General features: G+C 43.9%; 2 protein-coding genes across 5 annotated transcripts in view; one reads left to right on the top strand and one right to left on the bottom strand.

Moving 5' to 3' along the window:
• Positions 1-499: 499 nt before the first annotated feature.
• Positions 500-2,830, top strand: SLA2 (Src like adaptor 2). Its single transcript, XM_050907548.1, has 7 exons — positions 500-573; positions 684-803; positions 942-1,028; positions 1,336-1,439; positions 2,132-2,281; positions 2,450-2,576; positions 2,680-2,830. The coding sequence occupies exons 1-7, from the start codon at positions 500-502 to the stop codon at positions 2,828-2,830; spliced, it is 813 nt and encodes a 270-aa protein (XP_050763505.1).
• Positions 2,831-9,200: 6,370 nt separating this feature from the next.
• Positions 9,201-26,236, bottom strand: part of PHF20 (PHD finger protein 20) — a 74,309-nt gene continuing 57,273 nt past the window's right edge. For all 4 annotated transcript variants that reach the window (XM_050907062.1, XM_050907060.1, XM_050907063.1 and 1 more), the window contains 5 exons: positions 20,575-20,674; positions 17,054-17,249; positions 13,761-14,160; positions 12,157-12,340; positions 9,201-11,078 (listed from right to left, as the gene is read on the bottom strand). In XM_050907062.1, coding sequence (XP_050763019.1) covers positions 10,936-11,078; positions 12,157-12,340; positions 13,761-14,160; positions 17,054-17,249; positions 20,575-20,674 — 1,023 coding nt within the window. In that variant the 3' untranslated portion in view covers positions 9,201-10,935. The remainder of the gene's footprint in view (positions 11,079-12,156; positions 12,341-13,760; positions 14,161-17,053; positions 17,250-20,574; positions 20,675-26,236) is intronic.

Raw genomic sequence — 26,236 nt, 5'->3', positions numbered from 1 at the left:
GGTGCCCCACACACCAGGAGACCCTGGGCTGGGGCGGGATGGCAGCACTCAGAGGGTGAGCATGGCCAGGCGCTGCCCACCATGGGGCTGTGGATGCCCCGTCCTGGGGAGGGCCCCCAGCTTGCCCCAGCTGTGGCTGTGAGTCCCCAGACGCCCTCCGGGGGTGGGGGGAGATGGTCTCCTCAAAGGGCTCCGCGGGGAGCTGCCTGCCGGGCTCAGCCCCAGCCCAGAGCCCTGCTCTGGCCCTGCCTTTCTCAGGAGCCACCGTGCTGGCATTACCCCACAGCAATGCCCTGCCCTGGGGCACGGGGTGGGTGACTGCAACCCATGAGCCTGCATCCCGACACAGCCGTGCCGCAGGGCTCGTGGTTCTGCATGGGGCCAACTGCTCTGCCCAGGGCACACGGTGCTGCTGGTGCCGGGCCTGAGCCTCTCCTCCTTCCCTCCCAGCCGTCAGCAGCCGAGGCTGGGGGCCAGGGGCACGTGCTGACCCCAAGGGATGGGGAGCCTGCCGAGCCGGGAGAAGCCACCCAGCACCCCGCCAGCAGTTGCCGACACCACACAGCCCCCACTGCCCACACAGGCAGGTAAGCGCCTGGCAGCTGCCAGCTTGGTCAGCATCCCCCGGTGTGCACGGTCCTCATGCCCCAGCTGGGGCTGGGTGGTGCTGGGGGAGCTCTGAGCCCCCTCACCTTCCCCGCAGACCCCAGCGGTTTCCTGGCCCTGGCCCTCTGCGACTTCCCCTCTGGCACAGCGGCGGCTGCCGTCCTGAGGATGGGGGAGCAGCTCCGCGTCCTCTCCGAGTAAGTCCCCGCACTGAGCGGGCACTCCCAACCGGTGTGCAGCCCGCAGGGCCATGATGGTGGCACCCGTCCTGGGTGTCCCCTCCCTGCATCCAGCAGCCTTGGCCCCTCAGGATGGCTCATCCCTCTTCCCTGCAGGGATGGGGAGTGGTGGCTGGTGGCATCCGAGGTGTCCGGCAAGGAGTGCCTCATCCCCAGCAGCTGCGTGGCCAAGGTCAGGCACAGGTAAATGCTGGGAAGGGTCCGTCCCAGGGTGGGCCCCATGGGACATGGCCCCACCGCAGAGAGCCTGGCCAACCCCAAGGCCAAACCCTGGCCACCGTGCCGGAACGTCCTGCCCTGTTTCTCTCCCTGGGCCGTGGAGCAGCACTGGGGCTCGGGGAGGCAGCACAGCGTGCCGGGGTGTCCCCACGATGTGCACTGCTGCACCCCGAGCTATCCCCTCCACTCCGGCCGGGGCAGGAGGGGCCCTGGGGTGCTGGGTGTCCCTGGGCAGCCAGAGAGGCTCTGCCAGCGCCCGCTGCCTGTGCAGGTGGCTGTATGAGGGCGTCAGCCGGCAGAAGGCGGAGGAGCTGCTGCTCCGGCCGGGCAACCACAGCGGGTCCTTCCTGATACGGGAGAGCCAGACCAGGCGAGGTGAGAGCCCTCGGGCCCCGTCTCCTGTGCCCCCTCCCAGCTGTCCCCACTGGGGTGCCGAGGACACGAGTGGGGCCCCAGTGGGGTTGATCCTCCATCGCTCGCACCTGGTGGCAACGGCCTGCCCCGCGTGGCGGTTTCCTGGGGCTGCTGCTCCCTGCTTTGTGCTGAGCCTCTGCCTCTGCCACAGGGCCTCAAAAGAAAAAAACACCAGCAGGCTTCCTGCAGCTTTTGGTTAAGCAGAGAAGTGAAAAGGCTCAGCCTCTGAAATGAAACAGGTCCCTATCACAACGAGGCGCTGAGGGGACTCTGCGAGGAGATCCTGCCGGGTGCCCCAGTGCACGTGGCTGATGCACTGGCATGGTGCTGCAGGGCCCCGTGGCTGCCTGGGCACCAAGGGTGCCGTGGGGCTGGGGATGGCCCATCCCTGCACGGCACCTGGAATTGGAGACTCGGGCACAGAGCCACAGCACCTGATGCTGATGGTGCGTGGGACGTGGCAGGCAGCTACCCGAGGTTATCCCATGTCCCAGCACTCATACGTCCCCCGGTTTGGAGGTGCTGGGGGAGAAGGGTGCTGCTGGCCACCCCCATGGGGTGATAAAATCCCTGCTGTGGGAGAGTGCAGGGCAGTGGGGCTGAGTGGGGTGAGTGCCCACAGCAGCCCAGCCACGTGCCCCTCGCCCCGGCAGGCTGCTACTCGCTGTCGGTGCGCCGCAGCGAGCGCGCCTCCTGGGACTCGGTGACACACTACCGCATCCACCGCCTTGAGAACGGCTGGCTCTACATCGCACCCCGGCTCACCTTCTCCAGCCTGCACGACCTGGTGGACCACTACTCTGGTAATGCCCTGCCAGCCCCCTGGCACCCCCAATCTGTGGGGGGGGATGCCCTGCGCCTTGCAGGGAGGGAGGGGGGAAAGGTGGCAGCTGGTCCCCCACCTGCCCGGGTGCCCCCGGAGTTGGGGCAGGTGAGGGGCACCCTGCTGACGCTGCTGGCTCCCTGCCCAGAATTCGGAGAGGGGCTGTGCTGCCCCCTCAGAGAGCCCTGCTCCATGGAAGGGGCAAGGGCAGCCCCGGTCCCCGCCATGCCCGCTGTCGTGAAGAAGCCATCACTCAACTGGGACAAGATCGACAGGTAGGGACGGCCGGGGAAGGGGCTGGGGGTCCCCCCACCGCCCCTGCCAGACACACAGGGGGCTGGGGGCTGCCCGCTGACCGCCCCGTCCACCCTCACGCAGCTCCCTCCTGTTCTCGGAGGCCGCGTCCCCACCAGAGGAGGACTCTCCCATCAGCCTGGGCCTGCGGGAAGCCATCAGCTCCTACCTCCTCCTGACGGAGACGGTCACTCCCGAGCAGGACCCCACAGGGAAGGGGGCAAAGAAGAGCTGAGGGCCAGGCCCCACTTGGCCACAGCCCCACAGCAGACACCTGGCCCTTGTTACAGCGTTCACCTGGTTTTAGCCACAATTGCACATTGACGCCGTGGGAGCCGGGCACCCAGGGGCTGTGGGCCTGGACACAGGACAGCCGAGACCAGGGCAGGGACAGGCAGGCACTGATGCTGGAGGAAGGGGCTGCCCCAGGGCCGGTCCTCCCCAAAGCCGGGTGCTTTGGGATGTGATGTTTGAGCACCCCAAGCATCACCCAGCACCCATGGTAGGAGAAGGCAGAAGCTGTACATAGAAGGAGCCCTGCCTGCCCTGTGGGCTGCAACGGGGCCCCGCCACATCTGCACTCCCACAGCAGCAGGGAAATGGGATGCAAATGCCCAAGCCAAAACCACAGCCTGACGCCGTCAGACCCATCAAGCTCATGCACAAACTTTTTTGGGGTGGGGTGTCAATGCAGGACAGGGCCTGTGAGCAGCAGCTGCAGACCCTCGTGCTCTCACCCACCCGTAACTCACCCCTCTGCTTGTTGGGACCAGCAGAACAGCAGCCGGGAGGAAACCAGCCTCTTACTGCGCCCGAAGGAGCTGATTTTTAAACTTTTTAACACATGGATTGTACTGGGTTTGAGGTCCATAAAACAGGATTCTGCTGGACATGCTGCAATAACCATTTATAATATCTTAATTAAAGGGCATCTCGGTCACAGTTGAGTGTTTGTGAATAAATCATGAACTGCCAGCTGCAACCACGGGGCAGGTTTCCATCCAGCGCAGCCTGGGGGGTTTTGCTGCTGCCGCAGCTGTTGCCCCCGGCCCTGCCAGCAGCTTTGCCAACCTGGGGCGAGCCGATGGCCACAGGTTAGGTCTGGCCCTCAGCCAACACTTAATGAGCCCTAGAGGTTTAAAAATGTTTAACATCACAACTGCTGTTCTAGAATGGGGAAAGAAATGGGTCCATGCCAGGACTAGACGATTGAAAAAGGCAGAATGCAAATACTTGTGTCCAACCCCGATCTAAGCTACACCTCTGGGCTAGAGGGGGCCTCAAAAGCAGCAAAAATGCCTCAGAACAGCAACACACCTGAGCCTTTGCTTTCAACAGCCCCTTATCACCAAAGCACAGCCTGGGGAAAGCACCCAAAGCTTCCTCTGCAGTGAGAACCGGTGCAGAAGCAATTTCGCTGTGTGGCGACATCCCTTCCTTCCTTTCCTCTACGCCCAGAGGCTGGTGCAGCAGGACACCCCTGACCTGCAGATTTCCTGCCTGTCCTGGTTTTGGCCAGGAGAGAGTTAATTTTCTTCCTAGTAGCTGGTACAGTGCTGTGCTTTGGATTTAGTAGGAAAATAATGTTGATAATACACTGATGGTTTCAGTTGCCGCTAAGTAGTGTTTATACTAAGTCAAGGATTTTTCAGCTTCCCATGCCCAGCCAGCAAGAAGGCTGGAGGGGCACAAGAAGCTGGGAGGGGACACAGCCAGGACAGCTGACCCAAACTGCCCAAAGAGCTATTCCATACCATATGACGTCATGCCCAGTATATAAACTGGGGGAGTTGGGGAGGAGGGGTGGATTGCTGTTCGGGAACTAACTGGGCAGGGTTAGGTGTTTTTTTTTTTTTATTCTCTCCCCCACCCCACTTGGGAGGGGGGAGCGAGTGAGCAGCTGCGTGGTGCTGAGTTGCCGGCTGGGGTTAAACCATGACACTGCCTCTGACATGCTCGAATCTCCTCTTCATTTTCATGTCTGACAAGCTTGCTCTTGCAAACCCACCATCACCTTCTCATTTCCTTCCCACAGCAGCCCAGAGCCTTACCCACCTGCTGAGCTGGGGGCCTCGAGCCCAGGTGTCTTTTCAGAAGAGGACACAGAACAGGGTTTATCCCTCAGCCTTGACTTTGCCCCACAGCCGAGCCCACTGCTGTCACCCCTGGGGCCCCCGAGACAGCTCAGAGGGTTTTGCTTCCTTTATTTTTGCCATTAACCCATGCTGTGTGAACGAAGGCCGGCTCTTGGGCCTCCTTCCTCCACCTCCAACCTGGGTCGAGGTTGTTGAACACTTTTACACCACAGTGACAGTTCCACCTCAGACTGGAGGCAGCCACAGTCAAGAAACTGTTTCTCTGCTATTTGTAACCTGGTGACAGGTAAGATGGCAAATACCTGGTTGGAAAGCCTGTTCGAATCCTTCCCCAGCACTGGCAGCCTCCGAGCCCTCCTCCTTCCCAGCCCCAAAAGCTCCTTTTTCTGGGCATGCTTCACTCATGCTGGGAAGCATCTTCACAGGCCCGCAGAACAGCGGGGCAGCAGCACCCTGGGGGAGTGCTGGGGGCGGGGGGGGATCCCTGGGGGGATGCCAGGGTGCCCAGCCCAGGGTACTGCCATCCCCGCTCCCTGCCTCCCACTGTTAAACACTGCAGCCCCAGTTAACATCACAGATGCCAAACCAGGTTTTTAACAGCTGGAAGAGGCAGAGAGCAGGTCCCAACACCTCCTCCCAGCAGCAGCTCTCGCCCCAGACAGGGGAGGGCAGAGGGGAGAGGCAGGGGTGCAGTGCTGCAGCGTTGCTGCCCCAGGTAGCGCAGGACTGGGACGCCGAAGGCTGTGAAGGGACAGAGCAAGCCCCGAGGAGACTCACCGGTGCCAGGGCAGCAGAGGATCTGCCAGCTGCCTCAGCCACCCAAGGGTGGGCAGCCGTGGGGACCCAGCAGGGACAGGGGTTGCCGCCTGTCCTCACCAGAGGTGCTCCGAGTGCCCAGGACGCTCGTTTCCCAAGGAGCTTCTTGGATGCTCTCTGCTGTGTGTCCAGGGCATGCTGAGCTTGCAGAGCTGTGGCCACTTTGGCCGGACCAGCCATAGTGACCTCCTCCGAGAGCTTTGTCACCGACTTCCTCTGAAGTGACAAGCACTTAGCGACACCTGGATGTGCAACCTTGCCGTACAAGCCTGTGCTCTGCCCCCTCACCCACCTGAAACCAAACTGTTCGATCATCTCTTTCACAAGAGCAGCCACCAAGCCTTTGCTGGGATCAAAACGACTTCTGAAGGTATTTGGAGGAGCTGCAAAATAGCCAAGGTACCTTCAGTAGCTTTGGACCTCTATTCAGAGGACACAGCCATTTCTGGAGCCTAGATTCAGCGTGGCATTCAGCAAACCAGTACTCCAACTGACACACGAGGGTACGGAAACCCACCACTTCACAAGCGGGTCCTTCCCTTGGTGTCCCTTGCAACAGTGTATATATGGAATCTGCATTACTTAAAACCACCACAGTCTGAAAGCTCAGGAGGCACACACAACTCCTCTCCTCCTCCTGAGCCCAATGCACCCAACATCCCTAAACGATGGGAAACAGGGCCCACACCGTCCTTAACTTGGTGTGGAGTGTTAACCAACAAGACTCTGTGGCATCATTCAGCCTTCACTGACCAAACACCTCGATGGCACATGAGCACCACCAGCAGAAACACCCTGCAGGCAGAATATGATGAATTCCAGCTTTGTTGTTGTTTTGTTCCCAGTTCTGCTGTCTGCATGTATGTTCTAAGAGGAAAAAAAGTGGTATTTCCTGTTTGAACACAGACTTTTTTTTTTGGTTAGCGTGGCAGGTGTTAACCAGAGCGCGCTGTACGTAGTTTTTTCCCTTCACAAGGGAGTTGCTATGCAAATACTGAAGTATTAGTACAAAGATATGAAATACTCTTCTGAACAACTGTAATAGCTTGAGGTGCTCAACAACGCCATTGGAAAAACCAGACCAAGTCTCAGTCACAAACGCTTTCGCAATCCGATGAAATGCCAGTGCTGCAGCAGCAGGGATGCTACTCTAGCATCAAAGTGAGCATGAACAAGATCCACGGTCTGGACGATGATCAACAGTAGATCATGTAATTAGAAGAGATGATATTTTGGTCAAGTAACAGTAAGAATATTAAAATGGTTGTGTCAGATTTCTTAGGCTGAGGAACTTCCAAGGTCAATCTACCCCATGAAGGCTGACAGATGACTTAGCAACTGCCTCCTGATGCAAGAGACTGCCCCTACAAGAATCTTAAGATCAAGCAAGTACAATAGGGAGCTTGGACAAGCTCAAATCAGAAGGCACACATTCTCAGAAACATAGCTAGCCACAGCATACATTTCAGTAAGTTATTTCAAATTCAGATCACATCTTCAAAACCTGATTTTGACATTTAAGTGATCAGCAAAACCTACATGATTTGACTGAACCATGAAACACATGCCTGGATCTGCCATCAGTGGCAGCAGTTTCTCCAGGCTTCACAAGCCAGGCTCTAGCAGAGTGAGGCACCCCCTGGCCTTAAGATCCAGGAGTTATACAGGAACAGTGTTTTGAGAACAAAATTAGGAAGGCCAATTTGTTAGGGAATAAACTTGTTTTCCTCCCACTGGAGAAACTGAGAGGGGAAGAGATGGAACCAGAAAGGCATCTGAAGGCATATCAATGCTGGCCCTGCTTTCAGACACACCCTGCATCAGGTACTTTCCTCTCCAGCACTTCCTAGCTTCTCCCCTTCCCGTGCCTATGCATTTTCTCTGTATGGATTGTTCAAACGCATCAAAAGCTCCCTTCCTTTGCATTAATGCTAAAGCAGCACTCCCTCACGCAGCAAACACGCAGCTTCTACATCAAGCTTGCTGCTGCTGCCCAGAAGTGACAGCAACTTTCAGGAGAACATAATGGGTGCAGCACCCACGTGTTGTTCCCTTCCAGTGCAACGCTCCCAAACCTACCTGAAACGCAACTGGTAGCCCACTGCTACAAGGGAAAACACGTTTCCACCCGAAAATTGTATAGAAATTACATATTCTTCTCTACGCAGTTCGCACTGCACAGCTAACAGCACTTGTCCTCATTCACCTGGTCTTAGGAACTGTTCAGGGAAGCTACGCCTTCAGGTCTCTGCACTCTTGGAACGAGCATCCTGGCTCCACACTTGTCTCCCGGCACAGAATTCTCATACACACACTTCCAGATGCTACAGCGCTGCGCTGTTCTGGTTAGAGCAGCTCCTTATCCACAACACGCGTCTTTTGTGAAATGAACGATCAGAGGGATGAGCCAGCTGCCCCTCTCTCATCCACACTGCCAAGTGCTCAGCAGCAGCCCTGGTAGGCTATTCGTGGAAATAGGAACAAAAATTAGGGTCAGATTACATATATTAGGATTTGGGAATAAAATGTACAAGCTCCTCACTAAAACAACATCCAACATAAAACAACACATAACAGTTTACCTATTAAGAATACTTATATGAGACAGATCTGGAAAACAATCATTTCCATACTTCAGGAACAGTTAAGATCTATATTCCTGTCAAACTACAGTACCTCCATTTCAATGCTATGTGAAGAAGAGAAGTCCAAAATTATTTTATTGAATAATCATTAATTGAAACAAAGACTTTACTAAGACTTAACCAACAAAAACCTATTTATTTATTCCAAACACCAAGATACAGAAGTTTTCAAGTTTTGCAAATATTGCTCCAAAGCAAAATTCTATGTACAGCGCCCTCGGTTCTAATAGTGCATAAACAAAAACAAATATACTTATGTACCCACAGTGCAATGTTTGCTCATTTCATCAAGGCTCCACGTTGCATTCACTTGCCAGTGATTTAAAGAAATAAAAAAAGTGACCTGCCAGACCGAACAGCTGGTCCAGACTAAGAAATAACAATGTGGAAACTTGCAAAAACAGGGACAAAAATGAATCCAGGCAGAGCACAATAAAGAATCTTTCCTGAACATGAGAAACGCTACTCTATTTTAAATAAATATTTTCAGTCTTCATCTGCAAGGGCTTCCCTAGCTCTACTAAAGGAAAACAAGTCTCTGGTATTTGCCATTTGATCCACCCATCAGAACCGCCTTTTCTTCCAAACCTTAAGTACTGCCCTGAGCAAAAATAAACTGGCAAAGTAAAAACATACAATGAACACACAAAAAGCAATTGCTTGGGAAGGAGAAGTTCCACTCTGGAGTGAAAAGTCTGCTCAGGGATTTAACTGCTTTCACACCCTCAAACTGTAAGCACAGCTGACTTGTTATTAACAACACAGCTATGTTCTTCGAGAGACGCCCGGTCAGAGTGCTTGCTTTACAGATTTTAACCAGGGAACACCTTTCTGGTCGATCTCACCTGAAAAAACCCAAAAATCTTCACAGTTGCCTGGGGTGCTCCTTCTGATGCTGTTCTGGTTGTCTGGTTATTGCCGCCTGTTCTAGAGCTACACAGTACACATGAATTCAGGTGTCATTAACAGGAATGAGACAAGGTATAAGCATTGGTCTCATCTTCAGAGAGCAAAGTGATTCTTAAATATCATGTAAGCTTTATTCCAATCGTGTTACAGAAAAATAAGTTTATTTTTCTGCTGTACATATGTTGTATTCACTATATACCAACTAGTACTATAAAACTGTGAGACAAATTATTCCCTGAAATGAGTCTTGGCACAAAAGCCTCAGTTACTAGAGTAGCCTAATTATTTTGTTTTCTGAAGGAAATAAAATACTCACTGTGTAGATACCATTAACTCCTACAATAATATTGGATATTTCAAGTTTACATTATTCTTCGCAGTATACAAACATTACAGATTCATATCCAAAATTAATAATTTGTACAGTTATGGGCCTTTTAATTACAACTGTGCTTAAATTTTACCCTTTGGTGGTACCATCACACACAATAAAATCAAGGTAACAAATCCAGCTTTTTAAGGACACCCTCTAACTGCAAAAACAGCTTACCATTTTCCACAGTGAACGTAACTCAGCAACATTTGGGAAGGAAAACTAAAGTCACAGTCATTATTTATGGAGCTATGATCTGCAGCTGAAAGACTTTTAACGTCTCAAATACTTACGATACACCAACGTTTCAAAAGGTACTGTATAATGTGATGGGAACATAAGCAGCATTTTCACCTTGCTCTCAAAGTAATACAAACCAGAAAATTAAAACTTAAGGTACAAAAAGGGACTTTGTGAACATACACCATTTAAGATAATAACCCACTCGCTGTCTGAGAGGACAGTACCTCATGCATAGATCTTGAGGCTTTATTTACACAAATATAAAATAAACTGATTCCCAAAACCACACATTCATAGAGTAAGTCTTTACAATGAACACGTTCAGAGTATTGAAAAAAGTCTACATTTCAAAATATAACCGGAATGGCAATTATTAACAAATGGGTAGAAAACTACATAACGTCCATTACAGACCTTGTTGAAGTCTGGAACTCCGAGCACATCTCCAGTCTTTTCACAGCGGTATTTCATACTGCCGCAACAAGGGTGTCCCACTAGCACTGCTTCAGGAGGCACAGTATGGCCATGTTTAAGAGCTCAAGAATGCACATAAACACAACATTAATGGGTTTCCCCAGTACCAAGTCATGTGATAGTGACAGGATAAATATGGAAAACAATCATTTATTCTGAAAATAAGTGCAATCCACCTGTGACCTTCTGCTACATCATTTAACACAGAAGTGGGGTTTAGGCCACTGTTACTTGCAAACTTCCACGTAACACTTTATAGTTAAGAGCTGGACATTCATACTTACTAAGTCTGAAAACTGTTATAACATTTCCTAATGATTAAATACTGTGTGCTATTATGCATAAACCAGAAGGAATAAAACATGACACAAGTCACTTAAACTATGCAAAGTTATTTACAACCTCTGTCAACTAAACATTTTTGGCTCTTAGAACTCTGTTCTTCAGTGGCACAATTTTTAGTCAGTTTAATTATGAAAAAGTCTACCATTTCAATGAGCAACTTGTAAGGAGTGAAAATTTAAGTATCATTTATGAACCAACACCCAACCTCTGAAGACAACAGTATGACCTCTTCCATACGTTATAATTGCCTAATAAACCCGAAATTACGATGAGATAAAATAACCTTTTTGCTGTTCTTTGAACAGCACTTCTTCACAAATCCCTGAAGTCAATCTGCATCACATGCAACCAGCATGCTAATTTCATTTAAATATACAGAGCTGTTCACATCAGATGCTCCAACTTCACACTCAGTAACAGTCTCCAACATTTTCTAGTCTCATGTTGAGCAGCAAAGTGCAATCTGTTGCACTTTGCCTAGGTCCGTTATAAGCTGCTTTATACAATGTTTGAGTTGTGGGAGTCGAGCCAGTGGTTCTGGTGGTTCCAGCTCTCCTGTATAATCCAGCCAGCTCTCCAAAACTGCAAAGAAAAACAAAACTGAGTCACAAAACAGGAATTCTTGAAAGGTGGTCAGACTGAACTACAACGAGTTCAGGGGATGGGACAGTATCGCGGAAGGAGACCAACACCTTGAAGACAGAATACATCTGCCAAGAGATGCAGCAGTGGCCATTGCCACTAACTAGATCAACAGGCTAGTTTAACCTAAGGGCAGTATCTGCTGAAGAACTGATGGGCATTACCCAACTATTGACACATCCAGCCTTGCAATAAGGAAATTCCTGATCGGAGTAGCAACGCTCTGAGCAGTCCTCCAGCTCAGCAGCAGATACAAAAAGCCTAACTTCTGTGAATCAGAGCTTCTTCATTTATGAAATAGGCATTATCATTACAGGCCTGATTGATCTTCATTACCTGAAATATTCCTTTAGTTGTTCAACCTTTCAGTACCTTACTGAACTACAAAGAGAGGACTCTTACTTCGGCAAAGGTTAGATCCCCAATACCCTTGCAAGAAAAGCTGCTGTTGTAACTGCTATACAACCAATGGTCAGACTTAAAGATGTTAAGAAAAAGAACTATCCTGGATTCTTTAATGTAACACATAAAGGGTTTAGAAGTTTTCCATTACTAGGAAAACAAATTTCAAGAGACATTTAAGTAAAGAATTTGGAAGAGACAGGAAAACATAAGAGCCTTGTGCACCAGAGAGGCCACCTAGAACAGGCTAACACAGCCAGCAAGCACCTGAAGAACAGGAAAGTTCAGATACACTGAAGAGCTATGGAAAATGACAAAAACCTGAAAGCAGAAAGACATGGAAGATATTCCACTACATCATCTGATGCAAGTATTTAGAGGTGATCTAACTAGAACTTCTATAAAATTCTGCTCAGTTTTAAATTGGATCTTTGTTTTAAAATCTGCCCCCCAACATCAGCAGCATGTCTACTTTCTATTAGTAAATGCAGTAAATCTGACAAAGCAACACTCATCTCTTTGTAGGTCTGCAGAAGTAAAATTCAAGTTAACAATGTTTTGAACACGTAGTTCAGTTAAATACAGTTAATTTTTGAAATAGAAAAATGTTACCTACCATCTAGCTCCTTCTCAATGAAATCCATTCTGTGTATGACTTCATCTTGCAGCGATTCCACATGAGCTAAAAGATTAAGCTGCCACTGCAGCTGCGAGTTCACAACTCCTTCTTTGTCTTTTTCCAGCAATTTCATTTCAATAGCTTCCTCTGGAGAGACTTTCTTTGAGACAGACTCTCTTACCTAGCAGAAATACAGACATTAGTATTTGTTACAGTGAAACAGAACTGGTGAGCCAGACTGTCTGGCTCCTTACAGTTACCCAAGCTAATTACTCAACTAATCTTAGGCTAGTGGAGGACAGAGAGACACAGGAAAGAGATCATACACAAATATTAAGGCAGTTTGGGCAAGAGGATCTAAATATAGAAATGCTTTTATAGGTATTTTGCCAAGACCTATTCTTTGCACTTCACAAGCATCTGATTTTCAAAAGATAACATATATACACATAGCTAGCTCCCTGCCAACTTCCAGCTGGAAGATACTGCACTTAATCTGTGCATCCTACGGAACACTAAAGCCATCTTTAACATGACCGTAATAAACTAAAGAGCAAATGATTTTGCAGTGAGAAGGGATTTTTCCTGAAGGAATCTAATCTCAATTCTACTAAAACTTTCATTGAAGCACCTAGGAAAAAAAACCATCACCACCACTTACAAAACTTGACTACACTGTCAGCAGTGTTGATTCTACTCCCTTTTTTTCAGCATTCTGCTGAAATACAACAGGATTTAGAAAAAGGCTCCTAAAAGATTGAAGAACTGAAATATATGCCTTTCTGGGAAACAAAGCAATCTCAGTTGATTTGATAAAGAAGTTAAAAAGAACATAAATTACATCTTACATATGCATGAAATAAAAGCTAAACAACCTTTAATCTAAAAAAGGGAGGTGAGGATTTCCCAGAGGCTTTCTAACATTTGTCAGACCGTTATTTCATATGACTTGGCACTAACTAATCGAAACAAAATTTTGGCATTGGGGTGTAGAAAGAAAGGCCTCATAGACCTGACAGAGCTGAAAATGAGAACCAAGAGTTGAAAAGATAAAACTAGAGTGCTCCAGTAGGAAGAAGATACAGGACTATTCAACGGTGATCATTCTTAAAAATCAGTTCAGGCTGCTACTTTTTTTTCCACCATGAAATGCTGCCTGAAGAACCTGGAATTAATTTAGTTAATGTAACTATTAAAAGAAACATGGGAACAAGATGGAAATAACGAAAAGCTGGAATACCAGTGTATTTGGTAGTATCATACATGCTTGCCCTGTTCTCTCTCTATCCCGTTGCTAGTGTTTATTTTGACATTTAACACACATAAAAGTAAGAAGCAATGAACTGCCAGTGGACCATAATGCATGTTCCACAGACTGTGCAGATGACTTAAGGTCCAGAAGTCCTCTTCAACCTAGATTTTTCTTTTTAAATTATTTGAAATGGAGGATTTGATCATGTCTATAGTTTTAATTCGTATTGGCAACTTAAATTTAACAGTATAGGAAAACACTAAACAAATAAACAAACTATTAAGAAGGGTTGAGTTTTGCACTTTGCCAGGCAAACCCATCCTCTATGCAGACAGGGTTATTTTAATACCTTAGAGTAATTGTGTTTGGATTCATTTTCCATCTTGCATATTTCTCGGTCCAGATTCCAGCCAAATCTCTCTGACAGGGCATCATCCCCGTTCTCCCTTATTCTATTTACTCCATCATCCATGGCTGAACCTCTAGTTTCCACAACCAATCTCTGCTCTATCGCAGGGTAGTAGGCCCGAGGCTTCTGGTAACAGTGTTCACTGGTAATGTAAGACTCCTCCACAGAAGGAATGGTTGAGGGTTTCTCAACTGTCCCATTCCAAGTTCTATAACTTGTTGTCTCCTCTTTGCAACAGTTTTCCTCAATGTGAATGATGTGTTTTGTATGAATTTTTTCATCCACCGTAATGTGCTTCCAGGGATGGCACCAAAGCTTTAGGTCAGGATGTTCTTTATTTCTGTTCAAACATAAAAAAAGTAAAACACCCAAATTTAAATGTCAAAGTGACTGAGCAAACTATCCTATTACGTAAAGAAATTAAGTAAGAATATTTGAACTACTACATGCTTTAGTCATTGTATCAGTAAAAAATACCCAAATATTCTGAAATAATATAATTTCACTGACCTCAATTGTGTATCTTCCTACAATGTTCTGTTAGGTTCGCTATTTTCATTTCTATAACATGGTATATAAGCCAAGTGTTGGCATTAAGAAAAAAAACCCTGTAGAATAAGTTTCAAATAGATACATACAACTTTTCACCAATGTTGCCCTTGAAGGAGCATTTTGCTTCAATATTTGCAATTTATTAACAGCATAAACTCATTTTCACTGGGATATTTTTAGTAAGGTAAGTCAAGTACACTGAAGCCAAATGAAGATTTTAACAATTTTAAACACCATTAAAACAAAAAGACCCCCCCAAACCACTCAGCATCAAACTTTAGCCTGTAGTTCCCCAAAATAAACTCCAAAATTCAATTCATTGATCTTTTATAACCCTCTAATAACAACAATTGGGGACATGGGGGGGTATGGGTGTGTGGTGTAGAACTTCTTTATTATTTCCTTTAAAACTTTTAACTTTCCTTTAAATCCCAAGATGCTGAGCAAACTCTACTGCCTGGTACACCACCATGCCATAGTCCCCCCCCCTGCTTCTTCTAAGAATTCTTATTTAATTGTTTTCAAATTGACTAATACATTATTTATTCCAGCAGCAGGGACAGGTTTAGGTATCAGATTCTTACATGGATATAACAAATAAACAAAAAATTTAGAGTGACCATTGTAACTGATACTGTTCTTCCACATGTCTGTCGGGCATTAAAACAGCAGTAAAAAGGAGAGCAAAGCAGAATCACTCTGCTTATTTACAAAGGGTAGGCAGCTTATCTGCTACAGGCTGCAAGAATGCAGCAGAAGCAAATCCTGACCCTAAAGCACCTGCATTCAGCTGCACAGAAAGGAGGGGGTCTGCCCCAAAACGCTGCTTTGTGCTTCCTTGCAAACAAAGGTGGATGTACTTACTCCATTAAGCTGATCCAGCTTTTCCAGCTGTTAGCCAAACCACTCAACAAAACATGACCATTTTACTTCCAAAGTAACTGCTTTCTAATCCATTCTACAGTAGCTAAGGTTTCTTCAGTGTCTATCAGAGGAAACTACAGTTAGTACAACTGCCAAGGACTTGCTCAGACCACTTTTATACAAGCACCTCTACCTCCAGTGACTGCATGTCTATGATATCCTTGGTGAGCAATCCTGAAGGCATGTCTAGAAAAGTGAAAGCCAATGTTCATTTATGGAAGCCGCCTACTCCGGCTCCACTGATATGCTACACCTAAAGGCACTATTTTGCCCAGCAAAAAGCAAGGGATAACTTTACAGAAGACAGAAAATTGAAAGATGATGCACCAGCTACATAAGGATGAAAATTCAAACGCTTAATACTTGAGCAACCTTTTAACTATTGCCTTCCGAAGGCTGGCTCTCCCTCCCATTGCACCAAAGCTGTCAATGTCACCTCTGATCCTTTGCCACCTCCTTGAAATACTGAGTAACACTCTCCTAATTTCAGGCAGCTGTGAAATCATCTCCTCTTCCCCAGATGGCAGATCTACATCAACAATATAATCATTCTTCTAATTCAGCAATTTTTAAAATCCTTTCTGATTTTTGTAATGATAAAGAAAACAGGGGCTATAGCTTTTAACAAGATGGTCCTAACAGGACCATACCTCATCTTTAATTAAACCAGGTCATCAAACCAGCTTCAGGATGGGAGAGAAAAGGAACAAAGTCTGTAACAAGCATCACATACTTGGCCAGTGCTCCATACCTTAGTACTATGCAAATCTCAATTTACTCTACAATTGGAAAGTCACAATCTATAATCTTGTTATTTAAGAAAAGGCCTAAGGAGTGGTCTTACAATATTTATGTCCCACCCTCTCCAAAGAGGAAAGAGATTACTTACAGATCTGACTAAAGGATACCATAATGGAAAAGCAAAATCTTATCTTACAATTGTTGCTCTTTTGCTTTAAGCGTTATTCCACTGTTTAAGCATCTCAAGTACTGCCAGTGGCCCTACTGCATCACCACAGATTAAATTTAAAGGGAAAAAGTTCTAAAGAACACTGGAAACACTAAAAGCTTTGCTTTCCAAATAGCTGCTGCTGTGCAATTTATCAACTAATAAATTAGAAATATGGAAATCACTCAATTTAACACTGCTGGATTTGAGTTAGAAAAAGATTTTTTTAGTCATCAGAACCCAAGGATGACTTTAAACAGGAAAAGATGCAGAAAACTTAATTTCTACAGTGACTACAGAATATGTTATTTTTTATATGTATCTGTAATAATCTTTGCATAGAAATGAATTGCTACAGGTGACTGAAGGTGCAACTGCTCTCCCACTACAACAGAGCAACACATTATGCCAAGCAAAAAGATCTTATTTCTGCTGGAAAAGCTATGATTTAGAATTACTGGAATGGAGAAGGCAAGTGTTACAAGAATGCTGCCATAGGTTATACGCCTATCCTCTTCTTGTTACTTTAATCTATTTAGGTGCTTTAGTAGAAGCTGTTATTAGTTTTCTCCCTCTTTCCTTCATATTTTCCCAACCCTTCTATACACATCGTCAATTTACACTCCTCAAGACACTTAAATAGTTAAGCAGCAAAGTCCTTTTCCAAGATCACGTTAGCAATTCAAACTATGTTGTTATATATCCACAAAGCAGCACAAAAATAAGTCTGAATTTCCGGTTATTTTTCTACTATTTGAAATCTAATTCACATTGAGAACATGCCGACTGATACTTAAATACTGCTTACTGTAATATGCTCATCTTCAGCTGCAGTCCATGCAGTACTTCTATCACTCTCTGTACATCGCCAAGAAGTTGGTGAGTGGCTACTATCTTCTTGGCATTCTGGTGGGAATAATTTTCTTCCAAAAATGCTAAGCCATGCATGTGACCATTACTTAACCACTCCTTCTCATACCAGTACTTTAAGCTGGACCTCTGACCTAAAGCAACAGTAATGAGTGTGTTAAAATGAAGCATTAACTATGGTATGTTAACATTACTGGTAGTAATTCTGATTATCTCAAAGTCTTGCAACACCTTATTTGTTCTTATCAATAGCACCAACAAAGATCCTATAATAGCAGACAAAACCCTGAAGACATGAAGAACTTGTAAAGTGGGAAGTGAGATAAGCTCAGTCAAAAACCTCTGCCCAATTGTAAAAGCATTCAGACCCCAAATTCCATCAAAGGACATCCACAACAGGTAATAGCAGCTGATGCACAAAGAAAAATGTATTTTTAGGAGGGTATCACACTGTCTAGTAGCCATGGTTACAACTAAAGCTACAGTTTGAATACAGCTCTCTGCAGACAGAAAAATGCAGCAAAAGGCAGTTAACTTCCCTTCTCCAGTGGTCTTGTTTTTAAGCATCATACATGTATTAGTACAGTCATTCAAAACTAAATTTTAAAGGAATCAATGATGAGGTTCTGATGGAGAATTTGCCTAAGTCAGGCTATTAATAATGCTAATTCTAGCTTAAGAGGTTTGAGTATCAACAACAGCTGAAATGAAATTATGTTAAATATGATAAATGCATCAGTAAAAGTAACTTAAGAAGCCAAACAAAATTGTATTAGCAGGCAAGAGTGGAACTTGAGATGCCTGCTAAATTGCAAAAACACAAACAAAAAATTCCAAGCCAAAAACCCAACAAAAGCCCACACACCCGCTGTAAAACGTATTGTTACAACAGATGTTCTCAGAAGACAGCTCAGCACCCTGAGAAACACCACATCATTCACTGGCCTATATACAGCCCAGTCTGTGAACCTACAAAATCAGAGATAATATCGGAGCACAGACTTGGAACGATATTCACAAAAAAAGTGTCCAATATAGGCAGGTTAATATTGACTAGAAGTTTCAGCAGTTAAGGAGAAGCTAAAAAAACCCCAAAGAGTTACTAGGCAGCAGAGTAAGAACAAGAGACTGCACTACATGCATATTAGGTAGCACCGCTGCCTATGCTATTAACTTTGGCACAATGAAGCAAACCGACTCTTTGGAAGCCCTACTGAGCAGTGAGCAGAACAGGTGTTTATATGCTTTTGGATGGCAGTTATAGAATGGCAGCAAAATGGTTTCTATAGCATGCCCTGTATGAACATCCATGGACATAAAGGACACTTTCAAACTTAAATTCAAACTAACGCTCTGTCTCGGTAAAGGAGTAAAAAGCAAACGAGTGCACTTGTAAGCGCACTCAGCCACTAGGCTGTATAGAACAATACTCAATGTTTTGAGGCAAGACCTCCAAAAAAACTCTTAAACAGAAACCAACACAGGGAAAAATGAATTTTCAAGGCTATAACAGCTCAACTTTTCAGGCAGGTACACTGTATCAAGCAAGGGATCTTCTAGGTATGGCCAAAACCACTTTGGAGACATTCCTGACATAGCTGTATTAACCCCTGCACAATTATTTTTGTGTTAGAGAAGCTACCGTCTGGGATGGAAAATGAAGTTCAGTCCAGAAGAATAAAATTGTGAATTTTAGAACTCCATGGTGATCTGAACAACATTGAGATTATCCAACTGAAGCCCATCCATGGCCTTGTTTACTGAGGGGTGTACTCAGAGACAAAAAGTGCTCTCTGTCTAGGTATATAACCTTAAGAAAAGACACAAGACAATATCCAACAACGTATGGCTTGAATGAATCTGTCACATCATAAGCATCTTGATAATGTTTAAGCAAGGGTAAATGTTAACAAATCTCTTAAAAATCCCACTTGACTCAAACAAAATGTCTAGAATGACAGTTAGTACTATTTTTAGGCATAATTACACTAATATTGCTTTTATTTCCAATAATATGAATGGTGCTGTTACAAGTCCCAGCACTAAACTGGGGAAAGCTCCAAAATAAGAGTTTGCTGAACGGCTATGCCCAGTTTTTAAAGCAACTTCTTTGCGGATTCATAAAGCCTATTTAGCTCATTTCAAGCCAACAGCAGATTCACTGAAATTGAGAAGCCACTTTTGCAGTCAAAAAGTTGGATATGTTTTCCTTTTCCAAGACAGAGGTAAAAATTAATCCCAAATAAAAACAATGTAAGTTTCAGGATCTTCAAAGTAATAGTTAATAAAAGTGATTAAACTAATTAAGCAAATGAAGTGTTAGTTGTAATCAGTTTTTACCAAAAAGCATTCTGATAAAGTTTCTTACTAAATACAAATAGTTCAAGTGTGATGGCACAACTTCAGTCTGCATTTAAACTTAACTAAAGTGCACGACTAACTCAAATTGACACAAATCAAAGCAAAATATCTTGAAAATAGACGGTTAAAATCCTGGATGCAAGATACTGTAAAAAAACTTAAGTAAGTGTTAAACTATTCTACTACTTAGATAACTGAACGTAAGCATAGCGTGTCTTCCTTGCTATGAGTACAAACAACATTAGTATACGAACTACACAAATCAATGAGTTAAGCTACGAAAGAGTTGGTAGTTTTAAACAGCCTCAAAAAGCAGAGATCACAATCCAAGTATGTATATAAACCAAAAGGGTCTTGTAATCAGGCAAACAGAGGTCCCACTTTCTCATAATTTATGAACATGGACTCAAGCCCGAACCTCATCCGTTTCCACATTCAGCAAGGCTTTATAATTCATAGTGTAGGAAGTCAGAAAAGATCCACCTAAGGATAATGTTACCTGCTGCATAAGATGGACTAAGACATTTTAAAATATATAGTTAGGAGTAGAGAACATATTGCTTAATCAATTCTGACTGCATTACCCAAGATAAATACAAATATGAATTATCTTGGGCAATGCAGTCAGATGGATAAGATCCATGGCTGCTGAGAATCAGTGAGCCTCTTGCTGACTTATTTTAAAGAACGTGTAAGCCTGGTCTTGTTGGAGGAAAGCTGAGGTCACATCCCATAAGATGTGCCCATTGGGAGTCTTTGCTTAAGTTTCCTGAGTGCTTCTAAATTCACTTTCCATAGCCAGACAGTATAATCCTTATTACTGGCAAATATGTGACAGATGGTGACCACAATCAAAAACATTCATTTCTGTTCCTGTCCAGCTGTAATTCCACAATATTGGCTCATGTACATTCACATAAATTAAACTTTCTGTATCTGTAAGTGAATTCAATTACCTATAATGACAGAGACAGCTAGGGGAGCAAAAAAAAAAAAAGTAGTTTAATCTTTGCAATATATATATATATATAAAAATATATATAAACTAATAAAGTTACTACATACATAAGAAGGCTCTGTAACCTTAAATTTCTGTACCTGGAGGATCTTGGCAAATATAGCAGGTATATTTCTCAGGTACATTATCTTCCAGTAAACCCATACAGACTCCATGCTGCCAGCACAGACACTCTTCACACTGTTTAAAGTCAAGAAGTGCACATCAACAGAAATGAAGCCTACAGGAGCTCAATACCTCAATTAAGAGACACATCATCTACATATTTTAAGACAAAAGGCTGTATTAGTACTCACCCCCCTCTTCCAGCTACAAGCAAATACATTAAAGAATCAGACTACAATAAAATTTGAACCCTTCCCACACATTTTTCACATGGATTTCTGGAGAATGACAACAATTACAAAGTGGAGGCAGAGATCCTGAAAGGTGCAAAAATGCTCCCTTTGGAGATGAAAATCCTTCATGAAATGCATGCACACATAATCAGGACAGAAAACAGTATGCAATCAAGCTTTTTTTAGCAAAATATATCAAGTTTTCTGAATTAAAAGGTTTCTCCCTCAAACAGTGAATCACATTCAATTATAAAATCCAAGAGATATTTATGTCACTTAGGACTAGCCAATGTTATGCTTTACTGATACAAGCATCTCTAACATTTTATCTATTTCAAAGGTAGAAATGAACAATACTAATATAAATATTATAAATAAAAAACTAAAGTGCAGATGCAGTTGTACTAGCTTTAAAAACTTCTGACATCCTTCCAAGTGTCAGCAATCATATTGACAAAGACTGAATATAATTTGGCCCTACTTTTTTAGCATAGTTAAGCTATTTAAAATGCAAATCACTGTACTTAGAGTAATACGGTTTTAGAGCAGGAAAAACTATATCCACATGTTCTGTTTCAGTCACTTCCCCGCCCACACACACTCTAACAAGCAGACAAAACTTCAACTGTAGCCTAAAGACCACTGAAACATGGGACAAAACCCAACTAAGAATATTAAGTCAATTTTGATTTGAAACTGTGGTGTCAGTTCAGAATTAGTATTTTCACAAGCAGTGAGACAACAGATCATAACCTTTATTTCTCAGAGCACAAGCCAAAAGCTTAATGCAGAGATCTCATCAATATTGGCAAAGGTTTTCAAAATGAGCTACAACAAAACACAAACAGCAACTGCAAGCAATCTTAGATGCTGCTCTTCACTGACTTACAAAGATGCTGACTTGATAAACATCTCATCTGTGTTGATCACGACTTATTAATGCTCTTATCTGCTGCCTTTCCTCAAGCTAGGAGAGACAGAAAGGGACCACCAGTTTTTGAATATGTCATTGTATTAAGTTAGTGGTCTAGGTGTGGAGGAAATAGAAGCACTGGGAATGGAGAATGTAAAAGCTTAGAGAGAAACAGATTTCTGAAAGATGGGACTAACAACATTTTGCCTTACAAAATGGGTACAGTCCTAAAGCAATAAGGAGATGTTTTCAAAAAAGGCTGAGAGACCATCCTTCTTTCACAAAGATGATTAGTAGGAGCCAGAAAAAGGTGTCCTAAAACAAAGAAAACATTAAGAAAAATAGACTGCATACTAAAAATAAGAAGGGAGCTCCTGGACCTAGTTACACTTGCATCCTATAAATCATGCCATATGGCACAGAGCTGCACTCAGTGATTTTCCAGGCAAATTTGCCTAGAACTCTAATGAAGCATCCCAACTTTTTTTATTTTACTCAACTGATACTTAAATATCCACCCCATCAGGGCACAGGTCCTTCTTTTTATCTGCATGTTCTACTTCACAGCTTGGCTGGCCAAGCTACAAGATATTGCTCTGGACACATGCTACACAGAAGCTACCCCCTGCCCAGGCAGTAGTAGGGAGATTCAAAACAAGCCACCTAAGAGATTTTGAAGACAAAAAACATGCAGAGTTGTGCAATAATATTTAAATCAAAGTTCAAGTGTGAAAGAAATAACCAAACCCAATGGACATGTATTTAAAGCAGCTTTTCATCTACCAGAACAAAAATATCCTAAGTCCATTTACATCCATCACCTCCAAGGCCACCAAATCCAGCCCCAGAATTCTCTACATCACACACAAATTCACCAATGTTTAGGTATAAAAACCAAAAGGGACAGACAATGACATTTTGTCTGGACTTTTCTGGGCCCAGCCTTACCCTAAAAAGGGAGTGCTGTGCCTTCAGAATTAATACACAGCAATGCTAAGCTACTACTTTACACAGGCTCCATAAATGAAATCTAGTAACCTCCTTGCAAAGTTATAGAGACTGGAATGAAACAGCATTAACCAATGATACATTATTTTTCATACTTCTTTCCAGTTTTAACTTCTACTAACTGAGGCAGGTACTTAAATTAAACGCAAAACCTTATTTCTGTATCCCGGTGTAATGAATGGTATTCTTTATGCACAAATCGCTTGAGAGAATTAATTTAAGGCAAGTGCAAGATAAAGGAAGAGTTTTTTGCAAAATCTCTAAGCTGAATTTTTTTGGAGTTTTATAATTAGTTTAAAGACCTAAATTGAACAAACTCTTGGTTTAACTGTGTAAGAGTTTCATTAAACCTTAATGGTCCCTGATCTTTCAGGAAAAATAAAGGTGCTGCTTGTGTTTAAAATTAACATTTTTTTCCTCATTATTTCTAAATTTGGCACATTCATGGAAATGAGCACCGTTCAAAGAGAAAGTGACTTACCACTCTCTTGTAAGAGGGTACCACACATGTATCCTGGGAGGAATGAACCTCCAGTCACATGCATGGAGAAACTGCCTGGGCTCCTAATTTTGATACCAAGTCAAGGCAGACTGGCACACAGGTACATGCTCAAGCAAGTACCCCAAGCGTCAGCATATTTCAGTCAGATCTTGTCACAGTAATAAGCAGGGGCAGAATAAACACCCCAATGGAGACAAATGCAAAAAATGAAAATATTCTTCTAAAAACCCATACACTGAGCAAAATTACATATCTTCAGGAAGAGAAGACAAGTCTAAACGCAAGTTCTTTAGGGTAGACACTTCCAAATTCGAGTTTCCAAGTGTCAAATTAAAGTCTGAGTAAGAAATAGGGAAGAAATCTTTCCTTCTTATAAAGGTATGACAACTACACAGGATTCTCACTCTATAAAGTCCAAGGGAAGGGTCAACCTCGGCACTACACATCTGAACAGCTGAAAATAGGCTCCCCTTGTCATAATTCCATAGTTATATAACATAGCATCTTTGCTTTGTATTAATGCTCTATACTTAAAGAACTAACTCAGGCATTTCTACATCAGCAACAGAAGACCAGACTGTTCAAAACATTTTCCCAAAAACTACAGGCTGACAGAAAGGTGCGGGGAGCACAGCATTTGGTACCTTAAGCAAACCATCTGCCTAACCTACCCCCCCAAAAAATCTTGTTACCAGCTCCTTGCTCCCCAATTCCTATTGCTTCAGTCCCCACAACGAATGCAGGTACTCACCATGCCGTCAATCTGCATCTCTTTTCCAGAAAGAATAACCTGCTCTGCTCGACAATTCTTTTATAAACGCAGCTAAAGTGTTTAAAACTTTGCAATACATGCAAAAAAAACCCCCAAACTAGTTCAACCTAGAAAACGATCTCAGAAGCAGCCCACGAAACCTTATACGAAAGCTATCCATAGACCATGTCCTGAGCTAGCTGACAGTTCTCTGCATTCTGCAATCATAGACTAGTGTTGCGCCTCCTTTTGCCAGAAAATTATACTCCAGGCTGTATCTTTGTGTTTTTCATTGAGCCACCTCCTCAGAAGGCAGCCAGCCCCCTTTATTCCCAACTGTCAGACTCCTTTTCCTCCCATACACTCAGATGCTATTTATCTAATTTTGACCACTGCTCATCAGTGCATTCTTTCCTACTAAGCACAAGGTATCTTTTGCCCTGCGTTGTCAGGATCCAACACTAATACAAAGGTGTGCATCAAAATGAACTCAGCCCTAAGAGAGAAAGTGTCACACCTTCCAGAGCAAACCTCCATAAAACAGTATGGAAGGCCAAAGAAAACTACCCAGTGAAGCTAGCTGTTAAACTTGACCATTGAGGACAAAAATCAAACCTAGCTATGTTAGCTAATCCTATTAAAATTTTTTAAAATTAGGTTGTTGGTGTTCAGAGCAAAAAAGGTGTTTCTACTGTCCTGCTGCAGAAGCCAAGAATTCTTCACACAATTTGAAGTGTACCCCCCTCTTCTCCTTAACAGGTCTCTGCCTCCACTCAAGCAATGAAGTCCACCAAAAGATCAGCAGCACCTCTGAGGTAGGTATAGATCAGCTTCCGTCTTTCCTCCTAGTTCCAAACAGCAAAAAAGAAATGCAGTTCACAGGAACATGCCAGGAACTACCCCAGTAAGGGGTCCCATAAAGCGGGATTCAAACCTCACAAAAATTAGCAACAGAATGCCTGGGAAAGTGAATTCAAAAGCTGCAGATGGGGGTGAGCTTCATGTGCCAGAAAAGTATTTCTGAAGTCAGTGTCATGCCATATCCTTTCACAAATAAAACCACCTCCTCAAAAGAATGCAATTACCACCTTAAAATTTGCAATGAGCACAGCTGCCAAGCTATGCTACTGTCACTTTGAGCTGAGGTCCTACAACAAGCAAAAAAGTTATCTAGACAGGAAGGGTGAGAGCCTCCTAAAAAAAAAAAAAACCCAAAAAACAAACCAACCACCACCAAAACCCCCCCCCCTCATTTCTTCAGAAGGGCAACTATGAAAAGCTCGTGATCTCAGTTCAAGAGCTTAAGCCCCTGCTTATGCTTCTTCTACGACGTAGGGGGAATTACCAAAGGGGACCAGGCAGCTCACGTAAGAAGCAGTAGCAAAATGAACTAGAGCAAAAAATGCTGAAGAAGTTTTTTACTTGGTAAGTTTGACTTCACTATTTGAATGAATAGGAACTGGGTGGAATGGCTCAGAGCAGCTATGTGGGGAATGGTTTCCGGATAATTTACAAACATCTCAAAAGTAGAAGTAAACAGCCACAGCAGTTCCAGAGAGGTTTTTATCAACAGTTTTAAGCAGGAGAGATAACAGACACTGCTCTGGCTGGAAAGAGTTTTCTGTAAAGTTGTTTTAAAAAGAGTATGTATATGGAGAACGGACAGATGGCCTTACGCAGATTAGGAACTTTGAATTTACAAACTACAGAAGCAGCTGCAGAATGAATGAATGCAGCTCTGCTTCAAAAGAAAAGACTCAGGTAATGATTTTTTTTGTTCATCCTATCTAGAGGATTGTATGTTTAAGTCAAGCTTCTTGCCAGGGCAGAGAAGTGGAAGGGTACCACCATCTCATGGCAATGTTCTGAACATGCTCAGAACTAGAGGGAACCAAAAAAGCCAGATAAAAAGCCACTGATTTTAAATACGTGTTCTCTAAACCTAGGAAGTGTTCTAATTTTTAGAAAAATGCAAATCCACAAGTGACAAGCCAACTGTTAATGCCTTGTATAGAATTGTCCCTCCTCCCCACTCTCCTTCGATTAAAAAACCCCAAACTGTATCAAAAAGCAAAGTTTTCTACCTATCATAGCAGCTGCTCACCCTGACAGGTTACCTTAAAATTTATGATTTCAGAGAACAACAATAGTTTATTTCATGTACAGAATGTACCTGTGCATATTTCTACAATAGCTTTTCCACTGACACTTTCCACTGTATTCACTGAAA

The sequence above is a fragment of the Gymnogyps californianus genome, chromosome 17, assembly GCF_018139145.2.
Source record: "Gymnogyps californianus isolate 813 chromosome 17, ASM1813914v2, whole genome shotgun sequence".
Lineage (NCBI taxonomy): Eukaryota > Metazoa > Chordata > Aves > Accipitriformes > Cathartidae > Gymnogyps > Gymnogyps californianus.
This window is presented reverse-complemented; position numbering and strand designations above follow the sequence as displayed.